This window comes from Drosophila sechellia, chromosome 3L, assembly GCF_004382195.2.
Source record: "Drosophila sechellia strain sech25 chromosome 3L, ASM438219v1, whole genome shotgun sequence".
In the NCBI taxonomy this organism is placed as follows: domain Eukaryota; kingdom Metazoa; phylum Arthropoda; class Insecta; order Diptera; family Drosophilidae; genus Drosophila; species Drosophila sechellia.
In genome coordinates, this window is record NC_045951.1 from 9,267,131 (window position 1) to 9,294,290 (window position 27,160).

The window sequence follows — 27,160 nt, forward strand, 5'->3', positions numbered from 1 at the left end:
CCAGTCATTCCCAGGCCTTTCCAATTCGCATCTTGTCACAGAAAGATGACAGGCCAATACCACGACCACGATCTGACATCTACTCGATCTCCGATCCGAAGCGATCGTGCCTGGCTTGGTTTGTGGTCCACATCTTTGCCTTGGAGGTTACCTAATTGGCCAAAAGTCGAGTTCAATTGCCCATAATGTTTGAACTTGTGGGCATTTTGTGTGTGTGTGGGATCGAGCGAACGAGCAATTTGGTGAAAATAACATAACATCAACAAAACGAATTCGATTCGGCCCCTTGTCCACTGTGCACTTGTTACCAATTAACAAATGACTATACACTTGGTAATTGAAGTTGCTCGATCAGGTTTTTGGCCATTCAGCGGATGGATATTCCGAAATGATCTAAGCCACGCGTTGAATCCGCAGGCCAGAAATGGCAAAGGAAGTTCAGGGTCATGTCAGTAAGAAATTGAAAATGAAACAATAAGTTACTTCATTGATTTTACCCATTTCGAAATAAGTAAAATATGAATGCATTCGTTCAGTTGAGTTTCTCTTATGTCTTTTTATTTCGGTGTATATTTTATATCTTTGCTTGTTTTACACTTTAAACATTTTTCAAAAAAGTAAACATTCATATCAATCTTTGTTCTTCTGAATATGTAATATGGACAACTCTAAATACTTTTCTGGGCAGATATACTTAGAACTCGTTGCGTTCATATCATATTTACATACAGATGACAGATAATTCTGCGGCTCGAACTTTTCATCATTTTACACGTAAATCTGCTTCGTTGTCTGCACAGACTTTTAAATGCAAAATAAAATGTTTCAACTTGTGTTTCTTGTTTTATTTACTTGATAGTTTCGCTAAGTATTTCTCTGTAATAGCTATAATTAAAATACAAAAATATGTATGCAATAAAATAAGTATGTTTACACATAGTGAATATCGGGGCAATTCAATGTAACTTATTACTCGGCTAGATTTCGTATAAAAATTGTATTCTCTGAGTAATTTAGCTCAACATATTTGGAACTGATCGATTGCAAAATAGGCTTTACAATCCTAATTCTTACGCTTACTTACTAAACATGATAAAATGTTAAATAATGTACGCAAATCATGCGAATTATCCACGGAACAAAGTAAAAGTTGGGAAAGGCATGATAACTTTAGTTTTGGGTTTTTTGCTTTAGGAGTAATACTATTTTAGAACAGAGAGAAAGGGGTGGGTATTTTTGGAGGATGGTACGTAGCTAAGCCTCTTACAGATCCATACTAAATGGTTTTAATAGGAAATCAATAGGAAACTATTAAAGTGCACTTAGTAAAGTTCTAGTTTGAATGCCGCTTGAATCGTTCAGAACTGTTCTAAAAGTGTTTCTGAACGGCTATCAACTAGCTTACTCTCTACATTATACAATCGCGAGTGTACTAAAACGTGCTAAAACGGCTCAATGGTGCTTGGGAGTGTGCTATATATATTGTAGGCACTCGCTCAGTGAAATCCCTAGTTAATTCCTTTTCGGCTCTCAAAACAGACACACTAAGCAACAGACAAAATGTACAAAATGTGGGAGCAGTTTTACATCTAACAATAGTTAGATTTTATCTAGGAAGCGGAGCCTCTCTCCTAAGTGGTGAAGTAACTATTCTCCGACGTTTTCATTATTACTGTAGGCTTTCACGATATCCTTGATGGCTGCCTGGGTGCCAAAGACGAGAGCGCCAATGCCGCACAAAGTGATGATTGCGTTCTTCCACAGGATCCAGTTGAATTTACCGAAACCGGTCTCCCAATGGACAATCAACTCAATGACCACCTAGAAATGGAAAATATATATAGTTATTTGTTGATACAAATGCTAGTGCATTTGTCTTTGACTTACCGGGAAGATCAATCCCAGAATGGAGAAGCAGAAGGCACCGATGAGACCCATAAATGGGCCAATTGTAGGAACAGCCACGGCCAGAACAACGGCAGCGGTCACCAGGACTGTGCGCAGCACATAGTTGACCAATGTCGGACGCTTCTTGCACTTCTCCTTAATGCCATCCCAGATGATCTCCAGGCACACAAAGAACTGCAGTCCAAATGTGCAATATACGGCCAGGGAAATGAGCACCTTCACCGTCTGGGCGGGCCACTCCTCGATGGGCAGATTCAGGGTGATGCTCTCACCGGTGGCGGAACCGTAACGCAGATAGCCAAGGAATCCCAGCAGCATATAAATAAGGGTCACGCCCGACATGCCCTGGCTGAGCACACCGCAGATTCCGAGGAAGCTCTGTGGCGTCTTCATGTTGTTTTCCAGCGGCATAACAACACCGATGGCCTCCATTGCAAAGATGGTGATCGAGAAGAACTGCGGCAGAGTGGACCAAACTACGGACTCGCGCTCATGCACTGGTGGCAGATCCTGGACCAGATAGTAGAACGTAATACCCAGTCCCAGGCCCATGAAAACATTGGCCACCATCGACACAGGCGCCAGGTACTTGAGATTTGGCACCCAGGCGATGAGGATCAACGGCACCAGCATTATGCAAATGAGCATGCGCAGCGACACTGGCGTTCCCGTCCAATGAGAAATCAACTGCTCAAAGTTCGAGGCCACAATTACCGTGTACACCGAGCAGGTGCCGAAGTACGTCAGGAACAAACCAAAAAGGATGGAGAACTTGGCCACTGGCGCGAAGCCACGACACCATTTGGGTCCCTTTTGGAAGGCAGCCTCGGCAATCTCGGCAAAGGTCATCTTGGTGCGGCGAGTTCTGTAGTACAACTTGTGTCCGCATTTTACCTATTAGTAGTTATAAAAAATATTCAATAGATTGTTATTAGTGTTTTTCGAATTTTACGTACCAACACGTAACTGCAGTGCGTGCATATAAAGGCGGTGAAAATGGTGGAGAAGATTCCCATGATGAGACCGGAGCACATGAAGGCAAAGGGCATGCCCAGGATACCGGTTCCCAAGGAGGCCTTAAGCAAATGCGTGAGAGTTTCATTATCGCTACAAGGAAAGAAGCATGCACTCATTAATGTTGAATTCAAAAATCGAAGAACACAATGCCACTTACGTTGTTGGATGTGGATTGTCCCGCAATGCGAAAGGATCAAAGTCATTTCCAGCCAAGGCCTGCTCGGTATCCGACTTGCGGGGTTGGATTTTGTACCTATGCAAGAGGTCAGAAGAAGTAAACACATTAGTTAGGGATATCTCTTAATTGGGGCCTAATCCTCTCTAGATGGCCACCTCAATTCCACATTTGTGGGTTCTAAGTCGCTCATTTTCATGCTGATTGCTGCGATCGTCTGTACACAACTGAAACTCGCCACGGAATCGGAGCGGTTTCTTATATGCTGACAGTGAAATTCTCTTGCCACGGAATTGCTGCATCTGCAATTACACTTGTCGTGCCACCGTCGGCTCAAAATACTACACTTGTAACATAATGTCGATCGGGTAAAATGGAAAGAAAAAACTGCTGCTAAATTTGGTCAGGCCGTTTATGATTGGCCTGGTCAGGGCAATTGACGGAATCTATGGACTCCGATCCATTCCAGAGTGAATGACTCGGATTGCCAATCCAGTTGCATCAGCCATAAAAGAAACACAATAGACGTGACTTCAGCCCGACTTTATGCTCACAATGTGTATGCTCTCGCGGTTTCAAAAGCACCTCATGGTATGCTATGAATTTTAAAGACCCTGAGAATTTACTTCATATTTTATATTTTATTTATATTTTATATATTTTGTCAATAAGTCATAATAATAATAAAGTCAATAGTCATAAATCCAACTTCTAACTACTTCTTTCACATAAATTAGAAATTAATAAACAGCTATAATTTAAAGCAATAGTTTTAATTGTGAATGGTCATGGCTACAAGTACCGTATATAAGTCATTCAAATGGCACACTGGTGGTTTCTGATATTTGAAACCTCATTTTCAAATAAGATTTCCGGGAGTATAAGCCAGCATATATGGAATTGTACTATATTTAAATTGTGCGATCATTATTATTTTTCCATTTATTAAATTCCTATCAGTTCAAGAGCAACGTGCAGGTTATCAACTATTTTTCAATATTTAATTATCGCAGCGTCATCAAAATAAGTGTTTTCATGCCAAGAGCAAAAATCGTTTGAATATTGTTTTTAATATGTACGAGTTTCATTACTTGGTTCAAAGTGCATTGAAAGGCATCTTTCTTTTTGTTAAATAAGAATTTGAATGCACGTGTGCAAGCCTTATACTGTTGTAAAATTTGTCAATTTATCTCGCGACTCTTCCCCATTTGTTTGAACTTGTTTTGCGCATTTGCATTGGCAACAATAATATTTGCATCTGAGGGCAGATCATGAAATTCGATATTTCACCAACGTCAGATGTATGCATAAATATTTTGATGTATACATATTTTTTGTGAACGCACTTTGAGCTAGTAGTGTAGTAAGTAGTAGTAAGTGGTACGTAAGTGGCTTTGGGATTGATTTGTTTCAATTGCGTTCTATACGATCGGAATTTACATTGGGCCTTGAGAGAGGCTTACGTGATTTGTGCTTATTAGAAGGCAGGAGCCTGCTTGATTATACGTTTACCACGTTGATGTGGTATCTATGTGGGCAGCTCAACCCGGCTATCATGGCTGCCCTCGAGTTAGACTAGACGTCTAATGATTTAATAACCCTCCGCACATCCCCTCTTCAAGCCAACTGATAATTGTAATCAATCTGAGCTGCTCGTGTCGAAGTGCCTGGCTTTAAACTCTTACAAAGCGTTTTTTGTTAGTCCCAATTTAGAGACGTCGCCACATCAAAGGCCAATTAGCGACATAGAGACACTAATCTACGCGTACACTTAATTGGCAAACATGCCATGCCGGCAATTTGGGCGACATATTTTTAGCCAATTGACCGGATGAGTTACTCACATGACTTTTCCTTCGCCGGGCAGGAATTGCTCCATTTCCTGGGGCGCATGCTTCGACCCGCTGTCCTAAAAGGTCCAACAAAGAGTTTCAACAATGAGTAAAGGTGATTGCACTATGGAATATGTAGCATTTCGTACTTACCACAATGTTAACCATTTTGAGAGCAGCTTCTTTTTTCCCTCAGTGTAGAAACTGCAACGAGATCGAACGGGAAAATATTATTAGTTATTGTTGGGTATCAAAATCACATCCATAAATTACAATGCCTTAAAATGAATTAATTGCCAATTGATCACCACTTGTGATCACATTTTGTTGTGTGTAAGACAAGCACGTCTCCATTGATTTAATAATGAATTTAAATTGGAATTGTGGCGCCCAGACAATTTCAATTTCACAAACTGGATTCTTCCAGAGCAAAACTAATAGAATTCCATTTATGATTGATTTAAACGAACAGAATGCATCTGTTGATTTGATTTAATTGTCTGCGATTTCTGACTGAAATATTTATTCCAATATGCAAAAGTTCAATTGCCAACTAATTGTTTTGTGCGACTCACATTCAATTTTTAGGCGACTGTCTGTACAATTGACGCGAAGACATTTTTGGCCATTTGTATGCAAATTGAACATAATTTGGGTTCATTTAAAACCGCCTCTAATGAGTTTTATTTTTAGTCGCAAGTATGTGTTCTCGATGGCATATGTATGCACATATTTCGGTTAATTGGTTTTTCCTTTTGCGTTTCGGCCTTTTGTGTCCCCGTTCTATTATTAATCCCTTAAATCCCAGTCACATGTGCCATATTTCACACAGTTAATAGAGTGCCGAGTATGTGCGCTTAGTGGGTGGCTTTTCGAACTTTGGACTGGCCCCCAAATGAATTCTCTAGGGCGATGGGCACTTTTAAGAACCCAAATCGAGGTTCGTCTTTCGCAGCGAATGACAAATGATATATTTATGCTTTTCTTTCCAACTTTGCATATCAATTTCCAGCACTCAGACGCTGCGTAGACAGTTTCGAATGTCTTGTATATATGTTTATATATATATATGGTATTTTGGTAGTTTGTTTTGGCCATGTTTCGCCGCATATTCGACGTATTTCGCAACAAGGTTGAACGACCCCCACTTGACTCGGCCTGACCTCTGTTCTCGGGGATCCGGGGAATGCCGGAGATAAGCCCTCTGAAGAGCACGAACAACATATCCACTTGGCGGCCAAGCGAAGCTATAGCTGACTTTTTACAGCCATTTACAAGCGATGGAAGTTGGCCAAAGCTAAAGCCTAAGGCAATGACAATTGGAATCGGTGCCATATATTACGTTATCTAACTAAAGCGTCATAGCGAAATCACGCACATCGCACTCAATGCCCACGATAAGATATATGATCACAACATCGGCCAGCATTATCATCGCTCTGAATGAATGAATCAAATTTATTGAGATCGCAATAACTGCGTGAGGCACACACAATATTTTGGCAACACAGACGAGTGAAAAGCCTTCACCCAGTGAAGAACAGAAAAAAAACAAAAAAAATTAATACAACTTGGCACACATTTGGTAGTGTTTTGTTTTAGTTTTGGTTTTGTTTTACTGGTTCTATATTTTTAGTTGTAGGTGCTTGGCGTTTGTCATGCCAAATGTTTGCTCTTATCACATACATAGCTTTTGCACTATTTTCGCCCCGAAAACCAGTGCAAACTGGTTCATCCGATAGATCGGAAGATATACCCCACACCTATTCATATATATCTATATAGGTGGTCGTGTCGGCATTATCATTTATTTTGGTTGCGTGAGCAACTAGCATGACTTGGCTAAAATCGAACCAAAATATATACAAACCGATCCGGCATTGGGAGCAATTACAAGTCAGTGAAATTGCCGAAAAATAAATCGATTGCATCATTTCAATTGAAATTTGTCAGATGCTCATTCGATTTCACTCTTTCCTTTACTTTATAGTGTAAAGTTCAAAAGTTCGTTGCCCTGTGTATTTATACTATTACTTATCCTAAACAAGCGATAAACAATAATATCACATGGCACAAAATGTATATATATCAAATTATTACTATCATAGCAACAATGAAAGCCATAGTTTAGCTTATCATAAGATAGTTTACCACTTTATCAAGTTTGATAAATACTCTAATTAATTTAACAAATGTTTCATTGTTTCTACCGCGCGGCATACAAATCGCATCTTTGTTAAGTCGCACATCTTTGAGAAAATGTATTTTTGTTTTTGAATAATTTACTATATAGTTTATCTCAGCCAATTATCATCTGCCTGCCAAACGTGACAAATCACTGAAAACTAAATCACAACCTTGAGTATTGGAAATGTAAATTATTTCGGGAATCTCGGAAAAGTAATGCTGCACTATTTGTAAGTCATGCTAAATGAAAACAAAGAATTCTGTTTGTGCCATGCAAGCGTGGGAATATTTTTTTTGAAAAATGCTGTTGCTGCAAGCACATGAACATCTGGCATAAAAATGAACTCTTTATATTCTGCGTTTCTCTTAAACTCTCAATTCAATTCTCTGCTATATTCAGCAGCATGCCGACTATATATATAACTACATACATATGTATATAGCGAAAAAACCACCCGGTCGAGCCCCTTGGTCTTAAGTGAAAACCACGTGTTTCGCCTCGTTGCCATGCATTAATATTTATAATTTTTTAGATACTCGTACCACTTCAAATGAACCTTGAAAATAGTTTTGACATTTGCTCAAAATTGTGTTTTTAGTCCTTAAATGTTTGAGGTCTGAATCATAACGATAGGACTGTGTAAAACGTTTGTAATCGTGGGGGAAAGAAACCCATTATGAGAATTTTTCGAAATTCCTTGGAAAATTCTGCGTAAGCATAATACAAATACTTTTATTCTTAGAAGAATCGGTTTATATTTATCACAGCGCCTGATGCTGCAAAGCTTTTCTAGCATTTCATCAGCCGAAAGTTTAAGGTTTCTGTTTTGTGCGAATGGATTGCATTTGCTTTTTGTTTGCTTTCGAATCGTAATGTTGACACCCCCTTATCTAGTGAGTTATCATCGAAACGGTGTTTGGTTTCCCCCCTTATACATAGGTGTTTATTTTGGGGAATCATGTTGCGAGTAAGCAATTGTCCCACATTCTGCGGTTGGGGTTTTTAAAGAATTTTTGTCGATAGTGAAACACGATTCTTGGAAATAGCGAAAAAGCTGATAAAACTACCGGAAATATAAATGAAGTTAAGTTGAATTTTTCCAGATTGTTTTGAATACTCAACAATCCCTTTTATGTAATTTTTGTTTTGTAAATTCTCTTCATCAATCTTGAAATCTCTAAAAATATTTAAGCAGCTGTTTTCGAACGTCAAAGATTTCAGTTCTGTTTGACATTTACGTCATTAGAAAAAGGTTATAGCCTCCATATGCATATGAACGGGGGAAACTGCTGATTAAATAGAGCTCCCAATGGGAGCTCCTTAACAAAACGGAGACACGCGTCAAAAAAAAAAAGAGTAACTATCTGTTGTTTCGCGTTATCTACAGAGACAAATGCAATTTTCCCTGCTGTTCAAGGTGTTTAAAATAATTACCCGCAATGGGAGAGTTTGCATGCGGTTGTTGCATAATGCCAATCCTGATAAAAAAAAACCCCAAGCAAGCCGCCACAAAGGTCACATTATCGTTTAAGATAATGTGCGACGATACGAATATGAATTTCGTTTTATTGGACTGTATTTTTGTTAATTGTTTTCTTCGGCACTTTATGTGGAAAAGTGTTTATCGAGCTGCCGTTCAATGGTCCAATCGATTTAAGAAGGCAAAAATGGCAACATGATAACGGAAACGAACTCAGGTGTTACGGAAATTAGTTGCGTCTAAAAATAATTTGTTTCTGTCGGGTCAGTTGTGGCAAATGAAGGGAAGGAAGGCGGTCAAGTGTAATGTCTGCTTCTGGTGGCAAATTGCGCAAGTGGCACATGTGTGCAAATTAGCGAAGCCGATTGAGAGACTGAAGAATAAAAAGAAAGAAGATGAAATAATAATAATAATAGCTAGGTATGAACATACTATATCTGAATGCACGTTTGTAGATTAAAATTTCAATTCCACTGTAAAATCGTTGATTAAAAATCCGTATTAAATATTCCTCTAATCCCAGAATCGTAAGATAAGTAAATCAGATTTATTCTTGGAATATGCCAAATGGCCCGAAGGCCGCCCGCCCACGCAATCAACATGTTGCACCCACGTACGCGCCCTCCTCTCTTCCTGCCCAGCACCTTTCTCTTTTTGCCATTGTTGGGCACTTGCCTTTTCCTTGGACTCCCAGCCTCTGACGTCACAGTTTTACTGCGTCTTTGACTTTAGCTTGTAAATTTCTGTTATGCTAATTACCAACAGCGACAATAGCAACGAAATCAATAACACAAACAGAAAACGAGCGCGTAAAGCGAGGAAATGGTTACATCGTAAAGATATGGCCAAAACAGGCGCACCTCAGTCGGGAAAAGTGATGAGATACAAATACAGTGCGAAATAATAATTGTCTTTTTTGGTCGAATATTATGGAAGTACCAATTAATTTTAAATATACATTGAAGAAGTTTATATTTTACTCCAAAGTGTATTAAGGCTAGTTCAAGCAGAAGGACGATCTTGGATGCACATTTCTCTCAGTGCACCCATCCCATTTTGGCCCGAGCTCCTTTCGGCCATGTCCTTGATGACTCAGTTCGAATCGGTCTAAAAGTGGGTGGGCGTGGGTGCAGCAGTTGAGCGTGGGTGGGGCAGTTGCATTGACGTGTGTGTGCACAGACAGCTATGATAGTAATCCATTTTATTTTTTTCCTTTTTTCTGTGCTCTGCTAACAGTTAGTTTCGTTTTGGTTTCTTATTATTTTTGGTTCGCTGGCATTGAGGGGAACTTTCCCTTGGCTAAGTGCTCAATTACAGGTAAATTAGGTATTGAAATTTAGCAAGAAACGTGGAGCATCAGCAAGTCAAATTCGCAGCCATTGAACTATCGCACATAAAAGCACTAACATCAAACTGCAATGGAAAGCGCGGGCAACCGAGGAAATGTTTATATTCCATTCATGCCTCAGGAAAAACGTATTCTTTTTAAAATGCCCTAAAACATATCATCGTTTAATTGGCCGAAAATGTAGAAAGCCGTAATGCAAATAACGGGACAGGTGCAACGTGTTCGTTCTACGTCGACGTCGAAAATGCACGCGTGTCCCGTTCTTTTTTCTTTCGACTGTCGAATTTTTCGGTTTTTATGCAAAGGTTTCGGTTTTAATTGTGGTTATAATTGTCACTTCGGCTATTTCTGGTTCGCTGAAGCCGCCTTTTTTTCTCCTGCTTTTCGTTTTCCGTCTGCTTTTGTTATTTTCACCTACGTACACGGCACATCAGTTTTTTTTTGACAATGTCAATTAATTCTATACTTTTCGTGGCTTCCATTTCGAATGTTTTTTGAATACATACATGTGTTTTATAGCAGCAGTTTCACTCTGCTATTTTCAGACAAACCCAATTTTTCTGTGTTTCTGCCATGTGCTTCAAGTGTTGCCCTCTTTTCGTTTCCCTTGCCTTAAATCCGGCGACTCTACTGTAGTTCAGAATTTCTTTTATTTCGTAAACGCTTACTTAATTTCTCCTTCTTTTTCTGAAGTGCTGACGGCACACGAAATGCAGAATGCCGCGCAAATCAAACACACTCCTCCCGGTCAATCGCCTTTTAGGCGAATAAAAGTTGTAATAATGCCAACAGTTTAGGCAGTTAACAAATCGGAGAAATATCCCGCGAAACAAAAAGACGTGCGGACTGCGCGAACACCAAACAGCAACTACCATGAGAACATATACAGTCTCTGCTTAAATAGAAATACTGAGAGAGCGCAACAGTGCTGCCCACATTTATTTTACTTTTCTTTTATGAGGCAAGATGTAAAAATATTAAATTTTAGAATTCGTAATACATTATAGGTACAGATTATACCGTAAGGAAAATTATTATTATTATTTTTATAAATATATTTTAAACTACCTTAAGTCATTTTAAGATCCGATTTGGCTTTTTTCCCGCTAAAACAAACAGCTTGTAAATGCAGAGAAAGAGAAAGAGAAAAGCCGTGTAAGAGAAAAAAATGAAATACAGTTGAAAGGACGACAAGGACAGCGACACGATGCGCTGAATTTAAGAAGAGCAAGCGAGAGATGCATATTCTTCAAATCCTAAAGGGCAAAGGCCTTCTCTTCCCTTTGGATGACGAAATCTAAGACCGGCTTTCATAAGCGTGGCAAACCCTAAACTTTTTAGACTCGCCGGAAACATGAAACTTTAAAATTGGAGTGCGGGTAGAAGCGGTGAGATCCGTGCACGAAATTGATAAACAGCATTGCATCAGCAATTAGGTTTCGGTGTTCTAAGTTCTGGGAATCGAACATATTTATCCAACTTTTTGCTCTCTCAATTCAATAATTATTTCCACCCGCCCAAGAGTAGGTAACATACGTCATCGTCTACAACTTTCTATTGATGAAATACACTTTAACACGGAACCGGTATGTGGTTTTTGCAAGTCATTTATCACTTATCAATTATTTGCGATATGCGAATGAATCAATTACGTTGAGCAGCCAAATAAAGAAGATACAAATGATATCAGGTTGTGTTGGTAGGATTAAGATCTTCTTATATTGTGTTGCTGATATTTGTATGTAGTTAGTATGATGCTAAAAATTGCAATTTTAATTTAGTATTGCTTAAAATCATTGGCATTACTTTTAAATTACTTTCTTATCAACAAACATTCACCTGAACTATGTATTTTTCTTGGAAGAATAATAATTTATTATAATCAGTAAAAATGCACACAAATCCCAAAAAAAGGAAAATAATAAATATAAATAGATAGCGGATTTATATTTATATTTAATATAAACTCGCGTGCCCAATGGGGGCTATAAATATTAGATAGCGAGGTGACCAATGAATAGATAAGCATGAAGTTCCCACAATCTCAATTGAAATTATTTTTATTAACAATTTCCTGGGACATAAAATTAATTTGAATTGTTAGATTTTGGCCGCAAATAGTTAAGTCATAGAATAAAATTAAAGTACTACTAAAAACTAGATTAGCAAATTTATATACCATATCAGATATGAGATGCCAATAGAATTCATTAAAGAAAACTTCAACTCATTTGTTAAAATGTACGTTTTTATTAAAAAAGTCTTGCAAATGTTTCGTTACAATTCAGTTATTTCGATTTCGCATAAATCATATGAAACCGCTTGAATTTTATTTTGATTACCTGCAAGTCCCACTAATGGTGGTATACATTTCCTTTTGCGTTTTGCAATAAAACCTATGCGATTTGAAATCTACAAATGTAAAATGGTCGGGCTAACACGAATACAATTTGAGCAAGAACTAGAAATAAGATGGGAATTGCACACGATTATAGTACTTTATTTGTAGGTGAGTTGATTCGAATCGATTCGATTATATCTGTTCTGACCTGATAGATGTGAATATTACGAGGATGTCTGGTCTGACTGTGTCTGTAGTTTCTATGCTTTGGCCAGTTTGGAACCGCCATTCAGTTACTATGGAGTTGAGCTTGAGCTATGGTTAGGTTAGCTGTAGATTCATCTGAGTTCTATTGAGCTGAGTGATTGAGTGTAGTTCGGTGTCTTTAAAGTGGCCTCTTTAGTTGCGGAGTACGTGTGGTATTTTCATATTAAAATCTCCCTTCAATGGACGTAGTGGGCTTAGTGTCTATCAAAATAAATGGCAGTAAATTACAGATAATGGTATATCAAAGTAGCAGTCGTATAACTCGTTCAGGTGGTCAACACGTATCTCAATTTGAATTTTGCCTCCACACACGCGCTATGCATCCGAGATTTCTTTTAACGATTTATTCTATTTGAAGCCCAGCGCTCTAAGGCTTCAAATAAATGAACCGTCAGTGTTCCTCTGGCGGTGTTCGGAATTCCGAGATCCAGTCGGTAACACGCAGCCGAAAGATCTCCGTTTTGGTCAGGATCCAATCGCGATACTGGTGTGGTATGTACTCCACCAGCTTGTCGGCGATGTCCGGATTCTTGAACATGATCAAGTAGATGATTAACAAGTTAATGATGAAGAGAACCAGAAAGCTGACCAGCGATGATAGGGCAGCTCTCGACAGTAGATTCAACCAGGAATCGCCTTTTGAGTTCTTTTTCTTTTGATTGTTCTTTTGAGTCGATTTGGATCCCAGTGCGCTTGCTGTTCCTGCTGAGCCAACTGCATTCACTGGTTTGATTGTCAGCTCATTGTCTCCCCCACCGGCGAGTTTTTTGGCTTTAGCTTTTTTATTATTCGGTTTCGTCGACTTCTTTCCACCGGCTGCCCCGCCATTCGTTTGCACTGCGGTGGCACTGGAATCCCCGGATCCGGGCATTTTCTGGCTCTCTTGGGCGGCCAAACGTTCGCGTTCAATGAATTCCGGCTTGTAGTTGGCGCAGATGCTGACCTGGAAAATGGAGAAAAACGGAGAAATGTTAGATGGAACCCAAGGCTGTGTCACTCGAGGGCCACTCAAGTCGAGAGCCACTTACTGTATTCTTGGCCGCCTGCTGGCAGTCCTTTTGCGTGGAGCAGCAGCCCACAATCTTCTCCCAAGCGGGCGTCAGTGGATTCCCCTTCAGGTCCAAGTACCGCAAACGACGCAGCTGACCGAAGCTAATGGGCAGGTGCTCCAAGCAATTGTTGTACAAGTCCAAGTGGCGCAACTGCTCCAGCTGGCCAAAGTCCTCGGGCAGGAATTTTATTTGGTTCTTGCTTAGATCCAGGCGCACCAAGCGTGTGAGAATCGAAAAGTTTTTCTAAGGCGAGATTGGGAAGTCCGAAAAAGTGGCAGTTAGGTCGTGTGCTAGTTGGCTAGATGTGGTGCGGCTACTTACTCCCAGGTTGACCAGACGATTGCTGGAGAGATCCAAAACGGTGACGCGCTTGAACGAAGCCTGCAAAGCACAAGGACAAACCGAACTGAGAACCAGTGGCAAAACATGACCGAAAAAAGAAACCCCCGAAATACGTAAGTGCCTTGAAAGTTCCTTTCTTTGAATTTACACCCCTTAGTTGTTGACAAAATTTGGGGTATGCTGTTGATCGGTTAATCTCTGTGATAGGTAATTTATCATAAAATTAGTGCGTTCTGTAGTTTCACTAAGTTTTATTTTTTTTGTAATCTAACCTAGATATAGTTTATGTTCCAGTTATAAGGAAAAATTCTCAAACATATAATTATTCTTTTTGCGATGAAAATAAAATTCCGATTTAAAAAGAATAATTAAAAGATATTGTTATATAATAATTAGTACTCGGTATCTGGTGGTCTGGACACTCTACACTCTAGCTACCTTGCTTGTTTTTCTTTTTTGGCAACCATCTGAGTTTTTGAGGGGTGGCAAAGACCAAAAATCAACCCCCTCGAGCGAATTCAACTGCATTTGCCGGCACACAAGGGTTAAGGGGTGTGTGGAAGTCGACGTCAGCGTTAATTGCAAGCCAGCCGGCAAAGCAACAACAACAACAACAAGAGTATGTGGATCTCTCTTTCTCCATGCCAAACCGCACCCCCCACCAATCGGCACTTGTGCAAGCGAGACAGACAGTGACTAGACATTCGCCAGACAACAAACGTGGCCCCAAGAGGAAGCGAGAGGGGTGATGGGAGCTGATGCAGATAGAGACACCAGGGGAAACGGTACTAATTACTTGTATTTCAGCTTGTACTTACGATCTCCCGCACCGGTATTTCGCTTAGTTCGGAGAGACTCAAGTCGCAGGTTTCGTCCACCACCCGCTCCTTGACGTTCACCTTCACTTTCGCCTTGTCACCGGGTTTCGGCATTTCGGCGACACTTGCTTATCCACTATTTATACGCGATTTATTCCGGCTGCTGTTCTTCCTCGTCACTTGGAGTTTGTGTTTACCCGAATCTCAAGTGATTTTCAAACGTTCGTTTTGTGAGAATGGCAGCTTTGCTGGCGAAGCACACGAAAGCTCAGGAAATAACGAGTACCGAGTCGATAACGGCAGCATTTCGTTAGATTACTTCTCTGGGCACACTGATTACCATTTAAATTTGTTTACTTTAATGTTAAAAAATATTAAAGCGTATAAAACTCAGTTACTGGTTTGGTGTGTTCTCGTATTGTTTTCTGAATGTGTGTGATATCAATAATAAATACATGTTTTATGTATGCTTATACATTAAATAAATAAATAAATGGCTATATAGAATCTTATATATTAATGTAGTTTAAATAGAGAAATCAGCCGTTTGTAAAATTGGCTTCTCTAAAAGACCTTCGCCAATTGTTCGCGCTTCAATTTAATTTCCATTTCAATTAACTGGTTTTTTATTCGAGCCGTTTGTAGTTCTATTAGTTCCCTCTCCACTTCATATTTGTGCTTCTCAGCGGCTCTTACATTCTGATCCTTATAATATTTCTGCTGTATCCTTAACAACTCCACTTGCTCCTCCTCGACGCGACTTGAATTTGAGACCACCGGCGCTGTTGGCGAGCTGCAATTTCGCAATCTCTCCATCTTCACTCGTTGCGAATACTCGGCAGATTCGATTTCCTCGATGTCATTAATGTTTTCCTTAAAAAACTTAAAAGCTTAAAAACAAGAACTAAAAGAAATACTGTTACATACTTTCAATAACTGGGAGTTATCTGAGATTTGCGAGCTAATTGAGGGACATTCTTCTTTGACTCCATTTAGTAACTGGAAATTTCCTGCAATCAAAAGAAAGTGCATCTGTAAGTTGTGTTGCTCCAGCAAAAGCTAACCATGATACGTTTACAAATAAATGTAGTTTATTGTTAATCTGCATCAGCTTTATTAGTAATATTCTATAGACCTTCTTGTTGTTAAAACATAATCCTCTTGTAATGTGATGTCTTGTTGCATTTTACACCTGAACTCCACTTACCGTCACTTTCAAACTGGTCTTCCAGTGGACTGTCGTTGATATTATGCGACATGGTAGAATTCTGGCACCTGCAGCTAACTCCGCTTTGGATATCCTTCTCTTTTTTCAAACGCCTAATTATTTTCTTCATATTATCGTACTTATCGCGAAGTGCAACGCACGAACGATCCGTTCCAGTTTTCGCTTGAAATTCCATGGTCAGTCGCTCCCACGTTTCGGTCTTTCTTCGCCAAGTTGCGGCATCCATCTTCTTGTCGCGCAGTATATCCTTGTTCAGAAGGACGAGATCGAGCAGAACGTCTTCTTCTTGCTCCGTAAACTTTTTTCCGCGAGTTTTTTTCGAAGACATTTTCATCGAAAACAACAAATAAATTGTAAACAAGGAACAGCTGATCGGACGCTTATCGATACTCAGCCCTGACCGGGTATCGATAAATACTGACTTTAAAAGAAAATTTTAAATTAAACAGATAACATTTTATGTTATTATTTAAAAGATACATATATGTTTTTCTTCAAAAACATCCATGTTTGTCCACCTCTAGTTTATTTGCATATGTTTCGATATCATCTTCGGCTTAACCCCCTTCTATAAACAAACATATGCTCATTGAAACAGATTCAACTTCGTGTACTTTTTACATTTATTTGTGTAAAACGAACGCCATGTATTTCTCTTGGCTACAGCTGGCTACCACTGCTTAGTCCTCCTCCTCTTCAGCAGCTCCACCGCCACCGCCCTGGTTCTTCTTCAGGTTCTTCCTCTTGACGCGACCGGGACGGCCGCCGCCGAAGGGCGACTTCAGGGAGAAGTCGATGTGCTTCTGGGAGTCCAGGCGCACGACGAACGACGGGATGTTGACCACCTGCTTGCGGACACTGTGAAAGCAAATGGAAGAAGAATATTCTGATTAGTTAAGCTCTGCTTTTGGATAACCATCGGCATGGTGGCTGCTGTATGTTGGGTTCAACAAAAACGTTCAGTGCAACTTACGCTAGGCGGGCATTTTGCATTTTCGATTGGAGTGAACGAAGTCACATGCGCAATCTAAAGACGTTGAGAGCCGGTACAAGCATTGGCGCCTGTTCGACTCCCAAGTGGTCTTACTGAACAGAACAGAGTTATATCTGAGAGAGAGCCTGGCGACGATGTCGTCGCCTGTCCAAGCGATATTTACCGAATGTGACGCTGACGGATCAGGACGCGGGCATGATGGATGGACTTGGCAAGTCCCAGCTTGAACACCTGCGTCTGCAGACGACGCTCCAAGAAGTCCTCAATCTTCAGACCCAGCACGTAATCGAGCTTCATGCGGGACTCGTCCAGGACACCGATACGGACCAGACGACGCAGCAGGGCATTACCTGTGGATAAAATGGGTACACAATCAATGGAAGTTTCAAAATGCAATCGAAAGTTCTAGCGAAGAATTCTCTTCAGTGTGTATTTGTTAACGTCATCGTTTATTATCAGACAAGAAGTGTCAGAATATATTTTTTAATACAGTTCATCAGGTCAGGGCAACTATTGGATTATGCAGTCGAACTTCCTTTGCATTTACTTACTGGAATGAATCCTATCAAAAATACAGTTTAACGCGTGGTAAGTTACGACTGACACAGCTTTTGTCATAGCAATTAACAAAACTTAGAAGTGGCTCAAAAGTCGGACACTAAAAGGCTGATGTTTGGGGAAGTTCGACTGTACATACGTGTGTGCTCGGTACTCACCCTGGAACAGACGCTTCTCGTCCTTCTCGTCGAGGGTCAGCAGCTCACGGGCGGCCTTACGGATCTTGGCCAGGGCGTACTTGACGCGCCACACTTCGCGCTTGTTGCGGAGACCATACTCGCCGATGATCTTCAACTCCTGGTCCAGACGCGCCTTCTCATAGGGGCGACGTGGAGTCACGTAGGTCTTCGAGAAGACCGAGGGTATGCGGCCGTTCACCATGGTTCCGACAATTCAACCGAGCACTGCAAGACAAAAGTTAGGTTAGGTTCGTTTCGGAAATCACTGCGTATCTGCACCATCGTGATTCTATTTCGCAAAAACTTTGAAATATTTAGCGTACCAACAATCAATTCAGACCTAAGCAGGCGAATTTTTACTTTGTCTTGCATATTATCATGTGTTTTTTCTAAGTTTTTGCGGAGCTCCCATTTTGTACTTACGGTTTTGCTCACGTTTAGAAAAAGAAAGAGGGTTGGAAGTAGTATGACCAGAGTATTTGAGAGAAATTCACTTAATCCTACCACGGAAACCAAACGGTCACTCTATCGGTTGTTTTTAACCACTATCGTTGGCATTTCACATGTAATTAAATATAACGAAATTTATGAGTGGTTAACTTACTTAATTCATGCATGAAAAAATGAAGCAAAAGTTCATTAGTTAAAATGCAATCCCATTGGAGATAATGTAAAATTTTTTATGATAACAAGACTCTTCAAAGTGGCGGCTTTTCTAGTGATATGGCTGAACATGGAACATGCTGTGTCAAATGTATATTACATAAAACGTAATTTCAATGTAAGTTTTATACGTAACCAATGTTGTGTCAAATGTTGAATACATTTAAGATGACGTTACAATGTAAGAAATACAGTATACCTTTATTAAATTGAGCTATTAAGTAAGAAACCCAATTTATTAGTTATTCAGAATACTTATTAACTCGCGTCGCATAGACTCTCACGTCTGTTCGCCATTTTTTCATCATGGATGATCGCAAGTGGAACATGTAAACACCGTTTGGAATTGGAATCTCCTTTATTGTGTTTTCATCAACAGGAAAGCCATTGAAAGTTATATTTTGCTAAAGGTTATACCATCAATGACAAAAATCAATCATCAACCCATTCGATCTCACCTGAAGCGGACATGTAGCATTCACGTTTGAGATTCTCATCATTGGAGTCATCAGAAATCCGAAAAATCCACTGGCCAAATACTGGCGACTAAAAAGACAGTAGTCCAAAGTCTCATTCAGGAACTGAAAACGACGATTTTTAACTATCCTAAAAATTCCCAGGTTAAGCTAGAAAATAGGTATTCATTTATTTTTTCGGAATGTTCGCTTTCCAACTTACAACGATATCATTAATTGGATCTTTATATAGAAACACCTCATTAACATAGAGAGCAGCTCGACCGTTTTCCCTGTGAACCACTTTACAAGTCTTAAAGTAGGTGAACGATGGATCCAAGGATCGACACTCCATCTTGCTGACTCTGAACACCTTCCCCTGGCTCCAATCCAATATGATGAGTATCGGGAGCACTAAACTTAATAGCTGTTCTTTCATGTTGCCTCATCGATGGAAGTTATTACACTGTTCTACGCTGTAGGCCAATTTAACGGCTGGTTTGCTTTGATTGATTAATATTGATTTTTGCGATCTCAGATCGACTTCATTTTAAACTGTTTTGGTTATTATTCAAACAATCCCATTATTAATCACGCACACCGAACACGTTGACCTGCAATCGCCAGACTCCAAAAGCACCAACAGACACCACAAGTTTGTATTCACCATCAGGTAAAAAGGATAGCAGGTCCTTCAGCGTCTTATCGTTGAAAGTCATTTTCTTCACATAGATATCCTTCTCCTGTGGGCATAGAATATGGTGTTACTAGAATTGAAATAACAATTGAGATACATCTTTGTACATACGGTATATGGACACGAGTGGTTGGCATTGGTGGCTGCCATTAGGGAATCGTGAAACATATAGAATATCGGATATTGCTGTGGTTTGCGCATGTAATAGCAAAAGTCTATGGTGTGGTTAACCAAGAACAATCTGTACATATTTGATTTTCGAAATATACTAAGGTTGAACTCAACATTATTGATCGGTTGGCTGTATTTAATCGCCAGGTGAAAATTCATTCCCACAACATTGCGACGCACCATCTTCAGAATGCATTCCTTGACCTCCGCAAACTCCGGATCCAGACTTTTGCACTGAAAGTTGGTGAACCGAAAATGAGCTCCTAGTGTGCTAGGAAATAGTATCATAGTCAAAAACACGTTTGTAATGGCCAAAAACTTCATGTTGAGTGTCATGTTTTGGTGACAATTTGTTGTTATTTCGAATACGTAATTCACTGCCATTATAAATAAGTTAAGCTAGCCGAGTAATTTGTCGTAAAAAAAGATTTGAACTTAGATGTGTTTTAACAGTGAGCAATGAAAGTATTTCTCAATTACTTTATTATTGCTAATCAAACTAAATATAACAATTGAAAATTTTTTAGAATAGATATATTCTTTACTTAAATACATGTTTTATATTTTTAAATTATTTATCGATTTAGTCCATTCTCTTCATATGAACCTTAATACAGGCACGATACTTCTTATTAGTGCCACTTTTATTTATATCATATAATCACCATTGGGTATGGGCAGATCCTTTAGGTCGTTATCTTTATAGATAAAATCTTTGATGATTAAGTCATGCTGTGAAAATAGAAATGAAATAAGTTCAAGCCAGTTCTTTAAGTAAATAATTACGATTTTAACATTCTACTTACGTCATAAGGGCAAGAATGATTTATATTCGATGTAGCCAAAAATGACTTGTGTAGCTTGTTAATCAATGGATAAGCCTTAGGACTGCGCATATCGTAGCAATAATCCAGGCTCTGATTGAACAGAAAAGGTCGGTATCCGTTCGATCTTTTGTGGAGGGACAAGTTGAGTTCGAAATTGTCAATTGGCACCAAATAAAATTTCCAGATCATATAGAAGGCGGTCACGCCCCGTCCAATTACCTTCATTTCACACCGTTTAAAGTCCGAATACGAAGTGTCCAAGGACTCACACACCACGTTTTTCAAATGCGTCCATTTATGAGTATGGGCCACAGTAAATTGAACAAAATGCCAAAGCCAACAACTCTCGTCATGCTGAGCTATCTATGTTTAAGGCTATAATGTATTACGATATTCAAATTAATAATGAATTGGGGTCAGCAATTAAAAAACACTTGGAAATTAATTATACAGACTGAGATGTGGAATGCAAATTAAAACATAAATTGAAACATGCACCGTCTGCGTTAGCTAAGAGTTCTAGCTTTTAAAATAACATTTGTTTATTATTCAGTTATGGTTTTATTGAGTGAATTAACAGGTCAGTACGTTCTAGTTTAATAGTAATTTAAAATATCAAATTTCAACTTTGTGTCAATCCTTTCTGTTTGCGTAAATCTTGATGGATGTTCGATACTGCTTGTCCAATGCCACTTTCACTCTTATCATATAATCCCCATTCGGTATGGGCAGATCTTTCAAGTCGTTCTTCTTGTAGATAAACTCATTGATTATCAAATCGTGCTGTTATATTAGATTTTCTTATTATTTTTGATAGTTTTTGTTTATGTGTTTTATTTGTTACTTACATCATACGGACAGGAGTGATTTATGTTGGATGTTTGCATAAATACCTTGTGCATCATATAAATCAATGGATGAGCTCGCGGATTCCGCATGTAGTAGCAAAAATCAAGTGTCTGGTTAAAGAGAAATGGTCGATATCCGTTCGATTTCTTGTACAATGCCACATTTATGTCCACACTGTTGATTGGTACGTTGTATAGTTTCCAAACCATATAGAAGGCAGCCACGCCCCTTCGAATGAACTTCATCTCGCAGCGGCTAAAGTTCGTAGTCGAGTTGTCAAATGACTCGCAAATCACATTTTGCAACTGAAAATCCCCAGCTACGAATATTGACCATAGTAAAGTCCAACAAATTCCAATTACAAGACCTCTCGCCATGCCTTGTTATTTTCAATTGAGGTAAAAACTATAGGCATACGTTTAAAGCGCCAATTAAAAAACAATTTTCAAAATTATTCGATTGAAAAAACACTTAAACACTTAAATAGCAATATGCATTGTAATCATACAATGTGATATTTGTATAGATTATCCTACAAATAAAAACCGGTCTAAAAAGCATAGTAATAGTTGTATATGAACCAAATAACATATTACCAGTATCAGCTTTGTATCTAAATGAAATCATTTCAAAACAACTTCCTTCGCATATTTTGTCTTTTCTTAGTGCGAATAGTTTGTACAACAATTTTCTTGGCCGCACATGACAACTCCGCAGGACATGACCGGCAAAACTTTGGCAATAAAATGCACGTGAAGTGGCACAGAAAACCGAGAAAGCTGCAAAACAATGTGCATTAGGTTGATATGTGCCACAGTAGCAGAAGTCACGTGACCCCAGGTTTTGGGTCAATTTCAGGGACCACAAACAAAGTTGCTAAACTGCTACTACTTTCCCCATTTTCCCATACTGTAAGCTTCAATTTACACCACCCCGTTGATTTGTTTAGTTGTCTTGGCCAGCAAAACGCTTTGTTGCACTCACCAACTGACCTTGTTGGCCGCCAGGTTAATTAGACAAATTATAACTTCGCCCCCGGGCATCGGTAAACTTTGAGCGCCGTTCAAGTTTATTATTCATAACGGAAGCGGAAGTGGCAGCAAGGGTCGCATCTCGTCGCGTTTACCTTTGCCTTAACTGCCTTAGCCAGAGTTATTTATTTTAATAAAGCCACAAGCGGCGGTACAAACTTTGGCCGTTTTCAGGCGGCATAGCAACTGCAACTGTTACTGCTGCCTCATTATTAATCATGATTACGGCCATGGCCAGATTCTCCGGAAGAAAAGTTGCCACTTAACCGCTCTTTTGTCCTTTGGACGAAGTAGTGATGCATTCGATTCGAATGGGTAACCATTTTGGAAATGACTACGAGACACAAAGAGAAAAAATTAGGTCCTCAATGATTTTCAATGCTTAAAAAGTAAAAAGTGTCTTAGTGATTACTTACAAGCGAAATATAATATAATATATAAAAAATTCATTAGAAAATGTACATAAATTTATAAAAATTATTGAGAACTTAAAGAACATTGCAAGTATGTGCTTATTTCGGTACGTGAACCCTAAGGCGAAGATTAGTTGCTTTGACAATTTGCCTGCTGATTGCTTGGACAAGTGTCCTACGAGTTCGATGCTCGATGGCTGCAAATTGACTTGCGTAGGCTCATTGGTTCAAAACTGTTACTCATTCCGGCCATCCTGTGCAGACAGACACATGCGTGCAATGCGGCGTATGCGCGATGTGCCATAAATTATGTTTCAAAATTTTTGCTGTTGGAGCAAGGGTGAAATGTGCCAATAAATAACTCGATATGCCTGTCCAAATTGGGCACAAGCAGGATGGCCGTTATCCCAACTTAAAACGGAAACGGATATATAATTTCAGTAATTTTCGGGAGTGACCAAGTCGAACTCACATCCGGCTGCTGCTGTCCGAAAAAGGAAATTGCCAAAAAAAAAAAGAAAAACCATGCCAACTCCTGGCATTCTAAAGCTTTGGCAGTTGATCAGCATGTCCAACTTTGTTTTTACTGGCGTGAAAAATGTAATATTGCCCCAAGTTTATGTGTGTGTTTTGGGGGCAAAGCAAAGGAATTTCTGCTCTACTGCATTGCTACCATGTGTGGCATATGCTTTTCAACATTTCTTTAGAGAACCTTGAAAGTCATTTAGGATTAGGGTATGCGATAAGATATGGCTTAAGACGGGGTATAATAATAGGGTTAAGCTTTGTATACATGAACAGAGGGTATCTAATATTCGGAATGCCCGTTCTGGTATGTTTTTGATTGATTGTATGCGCCTATGCCCCTGTTCATAGTGGCCAAGCAGTAATTTCAGAAGCAATTTCGGTTATTTAAAAGAAAGTTGCCAAAACACTATCCACTTACATTTACTTTGGAGGCGGCTGCTCCTATCAATTTGATTGAAATCAAAAGAGTTTTGTATTGCTGTTGGCACAGCATTTGGCTTGAATAAGTTTTTATTTTTTGGCTGTTCAACGTTTTTGGCAATGGCTTCCGCTCCATTTGATATTTCAATTTTTTCTACATTTTTTACATTTTTTTTTTTGCGTCTCTGTGAAAAGTCAGTAGACAATTTTGTTGTTGATGCGTTTATTTTGTCTAAAAGTTTTGTAACTATTTGCATTTTCATCTCTGGGGTCAATACATCGCGGCAACGTGCAGCGGTTATAAAATGAAATTTATTGTAGTTGACTGGTTGTGTATGGTGGTTGTGTTGTGCGCTTGAGTGCAGTTTTTGATTTGGCAAATATGTTTTTTTTTTATTTTTTGGGTTTCTTTCCTCTTTGGTTGTTGTGGGCCTTCCGCTGATTGAATTGCTATGTTCCAGTCCCAACTCGGCAGTAGATGAATATTGATAAAGGTGTATGAAGGTCTGGGATTTTCGTGTATTTTTTCCATCCTCTTCGCCTTGTTAATTTTGTTGTTTGGCAGCCATCGTTGTTCTCTGGGCCACTTAAACGCACACCCACACAAATCGTGCGCCTCGTTGTCCTGTCAGCCTAACATGTGGTCCTTTATTGTTATTCCTTCTTTTTTTTGTAGTTCTACTTCATGAACAATTAAGTTTTTTTGGCTTTTTTAGCCATATTTTTGGTGGAGTTGATTGTACAAGTATGTTCATCTGAGCATGTTAATTGACGCATTTTGATGGTGATTAGAGAAGGCCATAAAAAAATCAAGCAGATTCCCATTTAGATGTGGCTAATAAAATGCAATAAACATTCATTTAATCTCGAGAGGATTTGAACTCGGTGCCTTTCGGTTTATTTTGAAGTGGGTTTCGAGGGGCAATGGAAAATATGAAATCGGTACTCGAACATCTTTCATTGACAACAAGTGTCTTGACATGTTTTTCTGAAGGGCCGTTATATTCTGGCGAAGAAGGAGAAAAGTTTGAGTCGCAGCTGCGACCCATGCGGCAAATTTATATTTATATATATAAATATATATATCAACCAGCATACGAAACACTTGACAAACACGGGCAAACAAACATGACAGTCAGTCTGTGGAAGTGGAAAGAAGCCCATAATATATAGAGGCTATGACATGAGGTTATACCATAAGGATTAGATGGCTGGTGGCTGAGAAGAACGAAGATGGCAACATTGGAAATTGACTCTCAATATATTGAAGTCGATTGTTACTCATTACCTAGAGTATGTGGGTGAGAAATTGGCTTATTCAGGCTAAGCAATTGGATCCTTATGCTTGTGAGTTAATATTAAATGCCAAAGTATCAACGTATTTAGAGCTTAACTAGGCCAATTCTCATTTAAGTGAACTCTGATTAAAATAATTGCTTGAATTACTATAAAAGAAATTGCTTAGAAGCGTAAAAGATCCAGTTGTTTTAGATGAAATCGCTTCTTAGTTTTACCTTAGGGTACAACACCAATTAAGTGTTTTCCTTTGCTTATCGAAGCATTCAAGGCTCCAATTAGTTTGCGATGCTCTGACCACAGCCCTTGACACAATTTACTTATCTCCATCTTAAGCACCTCTCATTCCACCAATGTGTTCTGTGGCCAGTGACAAATGTGCAAAATACTTGTCGTTAAAACTAATTAAAACCGTTTAATTGCCTTTAAGGACGAACGTGCGGATGTGAGCAATTTTAATTGCCCCAAGCACACGTACAGCGTTGCCTCCAATTAGGAAACTGGAATAATAAAAAATAAGAGTCCTGCTCGCCGTGTAAGTTCAACATTTGGCCACGTGACAAGCAGCACAAATCCGAAGGACCAGAAAACAAAGAAATGTCCCCCCAAAAAAGGAGTCGCGCTGTGTGAGTCAATAAAAAGCCAAATGGCCTTAAGAAATGGCCGGCAAAGGAACTCGACTCGATGGGAAATGCCAAGAAACAGAGTATACATTCGGGCTTAATGTGCGTTAAAAGACGAAGCGGAGTGACTTTAAAGGAAATGCTAAAACCAAAACTTTCGCTTTGGTCAACTTTGGCCGGCGGGTAGTTGCTTAAAAGCTATTGTTGTGAAATTAAATTCCAACTATGCGGGGCAGAATCTGCAGGACGACGACAGACCAGACCAGACCAGGTAGAATCGTTGTTTTTTAGGGGATGGAGGCAGAAAGCAGCTTTTGTTATTTTTACACTTCATTGCCGTGGAATTTACTTTGTGTGGCCCTTTGTTTCCGACGACTTGGGACGACGCACCGCAAAAACGCAGGCAAGCGTAAAGATAAAACTTGTGTCGACTTATTCTCTGAACCCTCCACATTTGACCCGGATCCCATTTGTTTTTCCTATGCGTGGGTGTGGATGTTCCATACGATTGTCATAACGTTTTTGGGGCCGGCAAGAAAATGAAACAAATGAAAAGCTGTCACTGAACTGGAAAACCATCTACGTCTCGTTTCGTTTCATTTGGCTGTGCGGCAACAATTTCAGAATTTTATGCGCCACAAAGGCCAAATTTTTTAATAATTCCCATCGTACGTACGCAAATGTTTGAAGGAGCGACGGGCGTGACAAGGACTCGATAAGGTTATCCAGCCCGAAAAGACTTTGGCCCACAAACTTTTTATCTTTATTGAATTTGCACCTTGGCAGGCATTTCAATGCTGCTGCTGATGATGATGATGATGGGCTTGTTGTTAAATATTTTGACATTTCCCTCATCCTGTTTTCCATCCTCCTTATTTTTTTTCTTTTGCTGGTGCCCATACCGACCAAGTTTCCCCCTCAAAATGCTGACAACGTTTTCTCGCTTTATTATATTTATTTTGATAGCCACCGTATAGGGCCGTTATCCTCAGCGAATGCCGTCGAGTTTTTGTGTGCACTTTATGAAGTTCGAGTGCTGTTTAAACTTTTCACTTTATGTCAGTTGCTTTTGGCTAACCCCAGAAGGCTGCTGATTAGTTAAAACAGATTTATGCATGAGCATCCTGCCTCCATATTTGCACATTTACACACTGATAAGAAAACCTGCTATGTACATATAACTACGAGTAATGAATAAAAGGTTTAGAGAGCCGAATCAGTAAATGTTCTCAATGCAGAGATATACTATTAAATCGTATTAATATACTTATTTTCTAGTCAAGTCTTTTCTCGCTGTGCACAAATGAATGTTTGAAGTTTATTTTTATAGCGCAACATGTGCTGCACGTGGCGTATGCGTAATTTCACGTTGCGTTCGGCTTTAAGCATCAGCTTTAAGCTGAAATCCAATCGGCAAGTTGGCGTGTAGTTCTCATTGCTGCTGTTGCCCACGTGACGTA

General features: G+C 39.4%; 7 protein-coding genes and 1 pseudogene across 7 annotated transcripts; all 8 read right to left on the reverse strand.

The window, feature by feature from the left end:
- Positions 1-536: 536 nt before the first annotated feature.
- On the reverse strand, positions 537-10,823 carry LOC6605047 (proton-coupled amino acid transporter-like protein pathetic). The gene is made up of 7 exons (XM_032718012.1): positions 10,617-10,823; positions 5,086-5,136; positions 4,945-5,009; positions 3,083-3,178; positions 2,865-3,015; positions 1,888-2,802; positions 537-1,821 (listed from the first exon to the last, which is right to left on the reverse strand). Exons 2-7 carry the CDS (start codon positions 5,098-5,100, stop codon positions 1,648-1,650), a joined length of 1,416 nt encoding a protein of 471 aa, XP_032573903.1. The 5' UTR covers positions 5,101-5,136; positions 10,617-10,823; the 3' UTR covers positions 537-1,647.
- Positions 10,824-12,175: 1,352 nt separating this feature from the next.
- Positions 12,176-14,995, reverse strand: LOC6605048 (leucine-rich repeat-containing protein 59). Its single transcript, XM_002029854.2, has 4 exons — positions 14,769-14,995; positions 13,930-13,989; positions 13,585-13,851; positions 12,176-13,499 (listed from the first exon to the last, which is right to left on the reverse strand). Exons 1-4 carry the CDS (start codon positions 14,880-14,882, stop codon positions 12,948-12,950), a joined length of 993 nt encoding a protein of 330 aa, XP_002029890.1. The 5' UTR covers positions 14,883-14,995; the 3' UTR covers positions 12,176-12,947.
- Positions 14,996-15,165: 170 nt separating this feature from the next.
- LOC6605049 lies at positions 15,166-16,370 on the reverse strand. The gene is made up of 3 exons (XM_032718779.1): positions 15,976-16,370; positions 15,696-15,778; positions 15,166-15,641 (listed from the first exon to the last, which is right to left on the reverse strand). The coding sequence occupies exons 1-3, from the start codon at positions 16,328-16,330 to the stop codon at positions 15,333-15,335; spliced, it is 747 nt and encodes a 248-aa protein (XP_032574670.1). The 5' UTR covers positions 16,331-16,370; the 3' UTR covers positions 15,166-15,332.
- Positions 16,371-16,601: 231 nt separating this feature from the next.
- LOC6605050 (40S ribosomal protein S9) lies at positions 16,602-18,221 on the reverse strand. Its single transcript, XM_002029856.2, has 4 exons — positions 18,151-18,221; positions 17,707-17,952; positions 17,154-17,340; positions 16,602-16,854 (listed from the first exon to the last, which is right to left on the reverse strand). Exons 2-4 carry the CDS (start codon positions 17,927-17,929, stop codon positions 16,677-16,679), a joined length of 588 nt encoding a protein of 195 aa, XP_002029892.1. The 5' UTR covers positions 17,930-17,952; positions 18,151-18,221; the 3' UTR covers positions 16,602-16,676.
- Positions 18,222-18,632: 411 nt separating this feature from the next.
- Positions 18,633-19,284, reverse strand: LOC6605052. Its single transcript, XM_002029857.1, has 3 exons — positions 19,069-19,284; positions 18,849-19,016; positions 18,633-18,794 (listed from the first exon to the last, which is right to left on the reverse strand). Exons 1-3 carry the CDS (start codon positions 19,282-19,284, stop codon positions 18,633-18,635), a joined length of 546 nt encoding a protein of 181 aa, XP_002029893.1.
- A 148-nt stretch (positions 19,285-19,432) lies between these two features.
- On the reverse strand, positions 19,433-20,037 carry LOC6605053. The gene is made up of 2 exons (XM_002029858.1): positions 19,654-20,037; positions 19,433-19,588 (listed from the first exon to the last, which is right to left on the reverse strand). Exons 1-2 carry the CDS (start codon positions 20,035-20,037, stop codon positions 19,433-19,435), a joined length of 540 nt encoding a protein of 179 aa, XP_002029894.1.
- A 259-nt stretch (positions 20,038-20,296) lies between these two features.
- On the reverse strand, positions 20,297-20,893 carry LOC116801317 (annotated as a pseudogene).
- A 233-nt stretch (positions 20,894-21,126) lies between these two features.
- LOC6605054 lies at positions 21,127-21,766 on the reverse strand. Its single transcript, XM_032719268.1, has 2 exons — positions 21,389-21,766; positions 21,127-21,323 (listed from the first exon to the last, which is right to left on the reverse strand). The coding sequence occupies exons 1-2, from the start codon at positions 21,764-21,766 to the stop codon at positions 21,174-21,176; spliced, it is 528 nt and encodes a 175-aa protein (XP_032575159.1). The 3' UTR covers positions 21,127-21,173.
- Between the last annotated feature and the right edge of the window lie 5,394 nt (positions 21,767-27,160).

What these genes read in the sequence shown, in the direction of transcription:
- LOC6605047 (XM_032718012.1), bottom strand. An exon ending in GACAATCCACATCCAACAAC is followed by an intron (nt 3,016 to 3,082) that starts GTAAGTGGCATT and finishes CTTTCCTTGTAG; the next exon opens with CGATAATGAAACTCTCACGC. An exon ending in TTCTGGGATTGATCTTCCCG is followed by an intron (nt 1,822 to 1,887) that starts GTAAGTCAAAGA and finishes TTCCATTTCTAG; the next exon opens with GTGGTCATTGAGTTGATTGT.
- LOC6605048 (XM_002029854.2), bottom strand. Translation starts at nt 14,882, where the DNA reads ATGCCGAAACCCGGTGACAAGGCGAAAGTGAAGGTGAACGTCAAGGAG. An exon ending in ATCGTCTGGTCAACCTGGGA is followed by an intron (nt 13,852 to 13,929) that starts GTAAGTAGCCGC and finishes ATCTCGCCTTAG; the next exon opens with AAAAACTTTTCGATTCTCAC. An exon ending in AGCAGGCGGCCAAGAATACA is followed by an intron (nt 13,500 to 13,584) that starts GTAAGTGGCTCT and finishes TCCATTTTCCAG; the next exon opens with GTCAGCATCTGCGCCAACTA.
- LOC6605049 (XM_032718779.1), bottom strand. Translation starts at nt 16,330, where the DNA reads ATGAAAATGTCTTCGAAAAAAACTCGCGGAAAAAAGTTTACGGAGCAA. An exon ending in AGACCAGTTTGAAAGTGACG is followed by an intron (nt 15,779 to 15,975) that starts GTAAGTGGAGTT and finishes TTTTGATTGCAG; the next exon opens with GAAATTTCCAGTTACTAAAT. An exon ending in ATAACTCCCAGTTATTGAAA is followed by an intron (nt 15,642 to 15,695) that starts GTATGTAACAGT and finishes AAGTTTTTTAAG; the next exon opens with GAAAACATTAATGACATCGA.
- LOC6605050 (XM_002029856.2), bottom strand. Translation starts at nt 17,929, where the DNA reads ATGGTGAACGGCCGCATACCCTCGGTCTTCTCGAAGACCTACGTGACT. An exon ending in CGAGAAGCGTCTGTTCCAGG is followed by an intron (nt 17,341 to 17,706) that starts GTGAGTACCGAG and finishes TTTTATCCACAG; the next exon opens with GTAATGCCCTGCTGCGTCGT. An exon ending in ATCCGTCAGCGTCACATTCG is followed by an intron (nt 16,855 to 17,153) that starts GTAAATATCGCT and finishes TTGCTTTCACAG; the next exon opens with TGTCCGCAAGCAGGTGGTCA.
- LOC6605052 (XM_002029857.1), bottom strand. Translation starts at nt 19,284, where the DNA reads ATGAAAGAACAGCTATTAAGTTTAGTGCTCCCGATACTCATCATATTG. An exon ending in ATCCAATTAATGATATCGTT is followed by an intron (nt 19,017 to 19,068) that starts GTAAGTTGGAAA and finishes CCTATTTTCTAG; the next exon opens with CTTAACCTGGGAATTTTTAG. An exon ending in ATGCTACATGTCCGCTTCAG is followed by an intron (nt 18,795 to 18,848) that starts GTGAGATCGAAT and finishes TATAACCTTTAG; the next exon opens with CAAAATATAACTTTCAATGG.
- LOC6605053 (XM_002029858.1), bottom strand. Translation starts at nt 20,037, where the DNA reads ATGAAGTTTTTGGCCATTACAAACGTGTTTTTGACTATGATACTATTT. An exon ending in ACCACTCGTGTCCATATACC is followed by an intron (nt 19,589 to 19,653) that starts GTATGTACAAAG and finishes CTATGCCCACAG; the next exon opens with GAGAAGGATATCTATGTGAA.
- LOC6605054 (XM_032719268.1), bottom strand. Translation starts at nt 21,766, where the DNA reads ATGGCGAGAGGTCTTGTAATTGGAATTTGTTGGACTTTACTATGGTCA. An exon ending in ATCACTCCTGTCCGTATGAT is followed by an intron (nt 21,324 to 21,388) that starts GTAAGTAACAAA and finishes CTAATATAACAG; the next exon opens with CACGATTTGATAATCAATGA.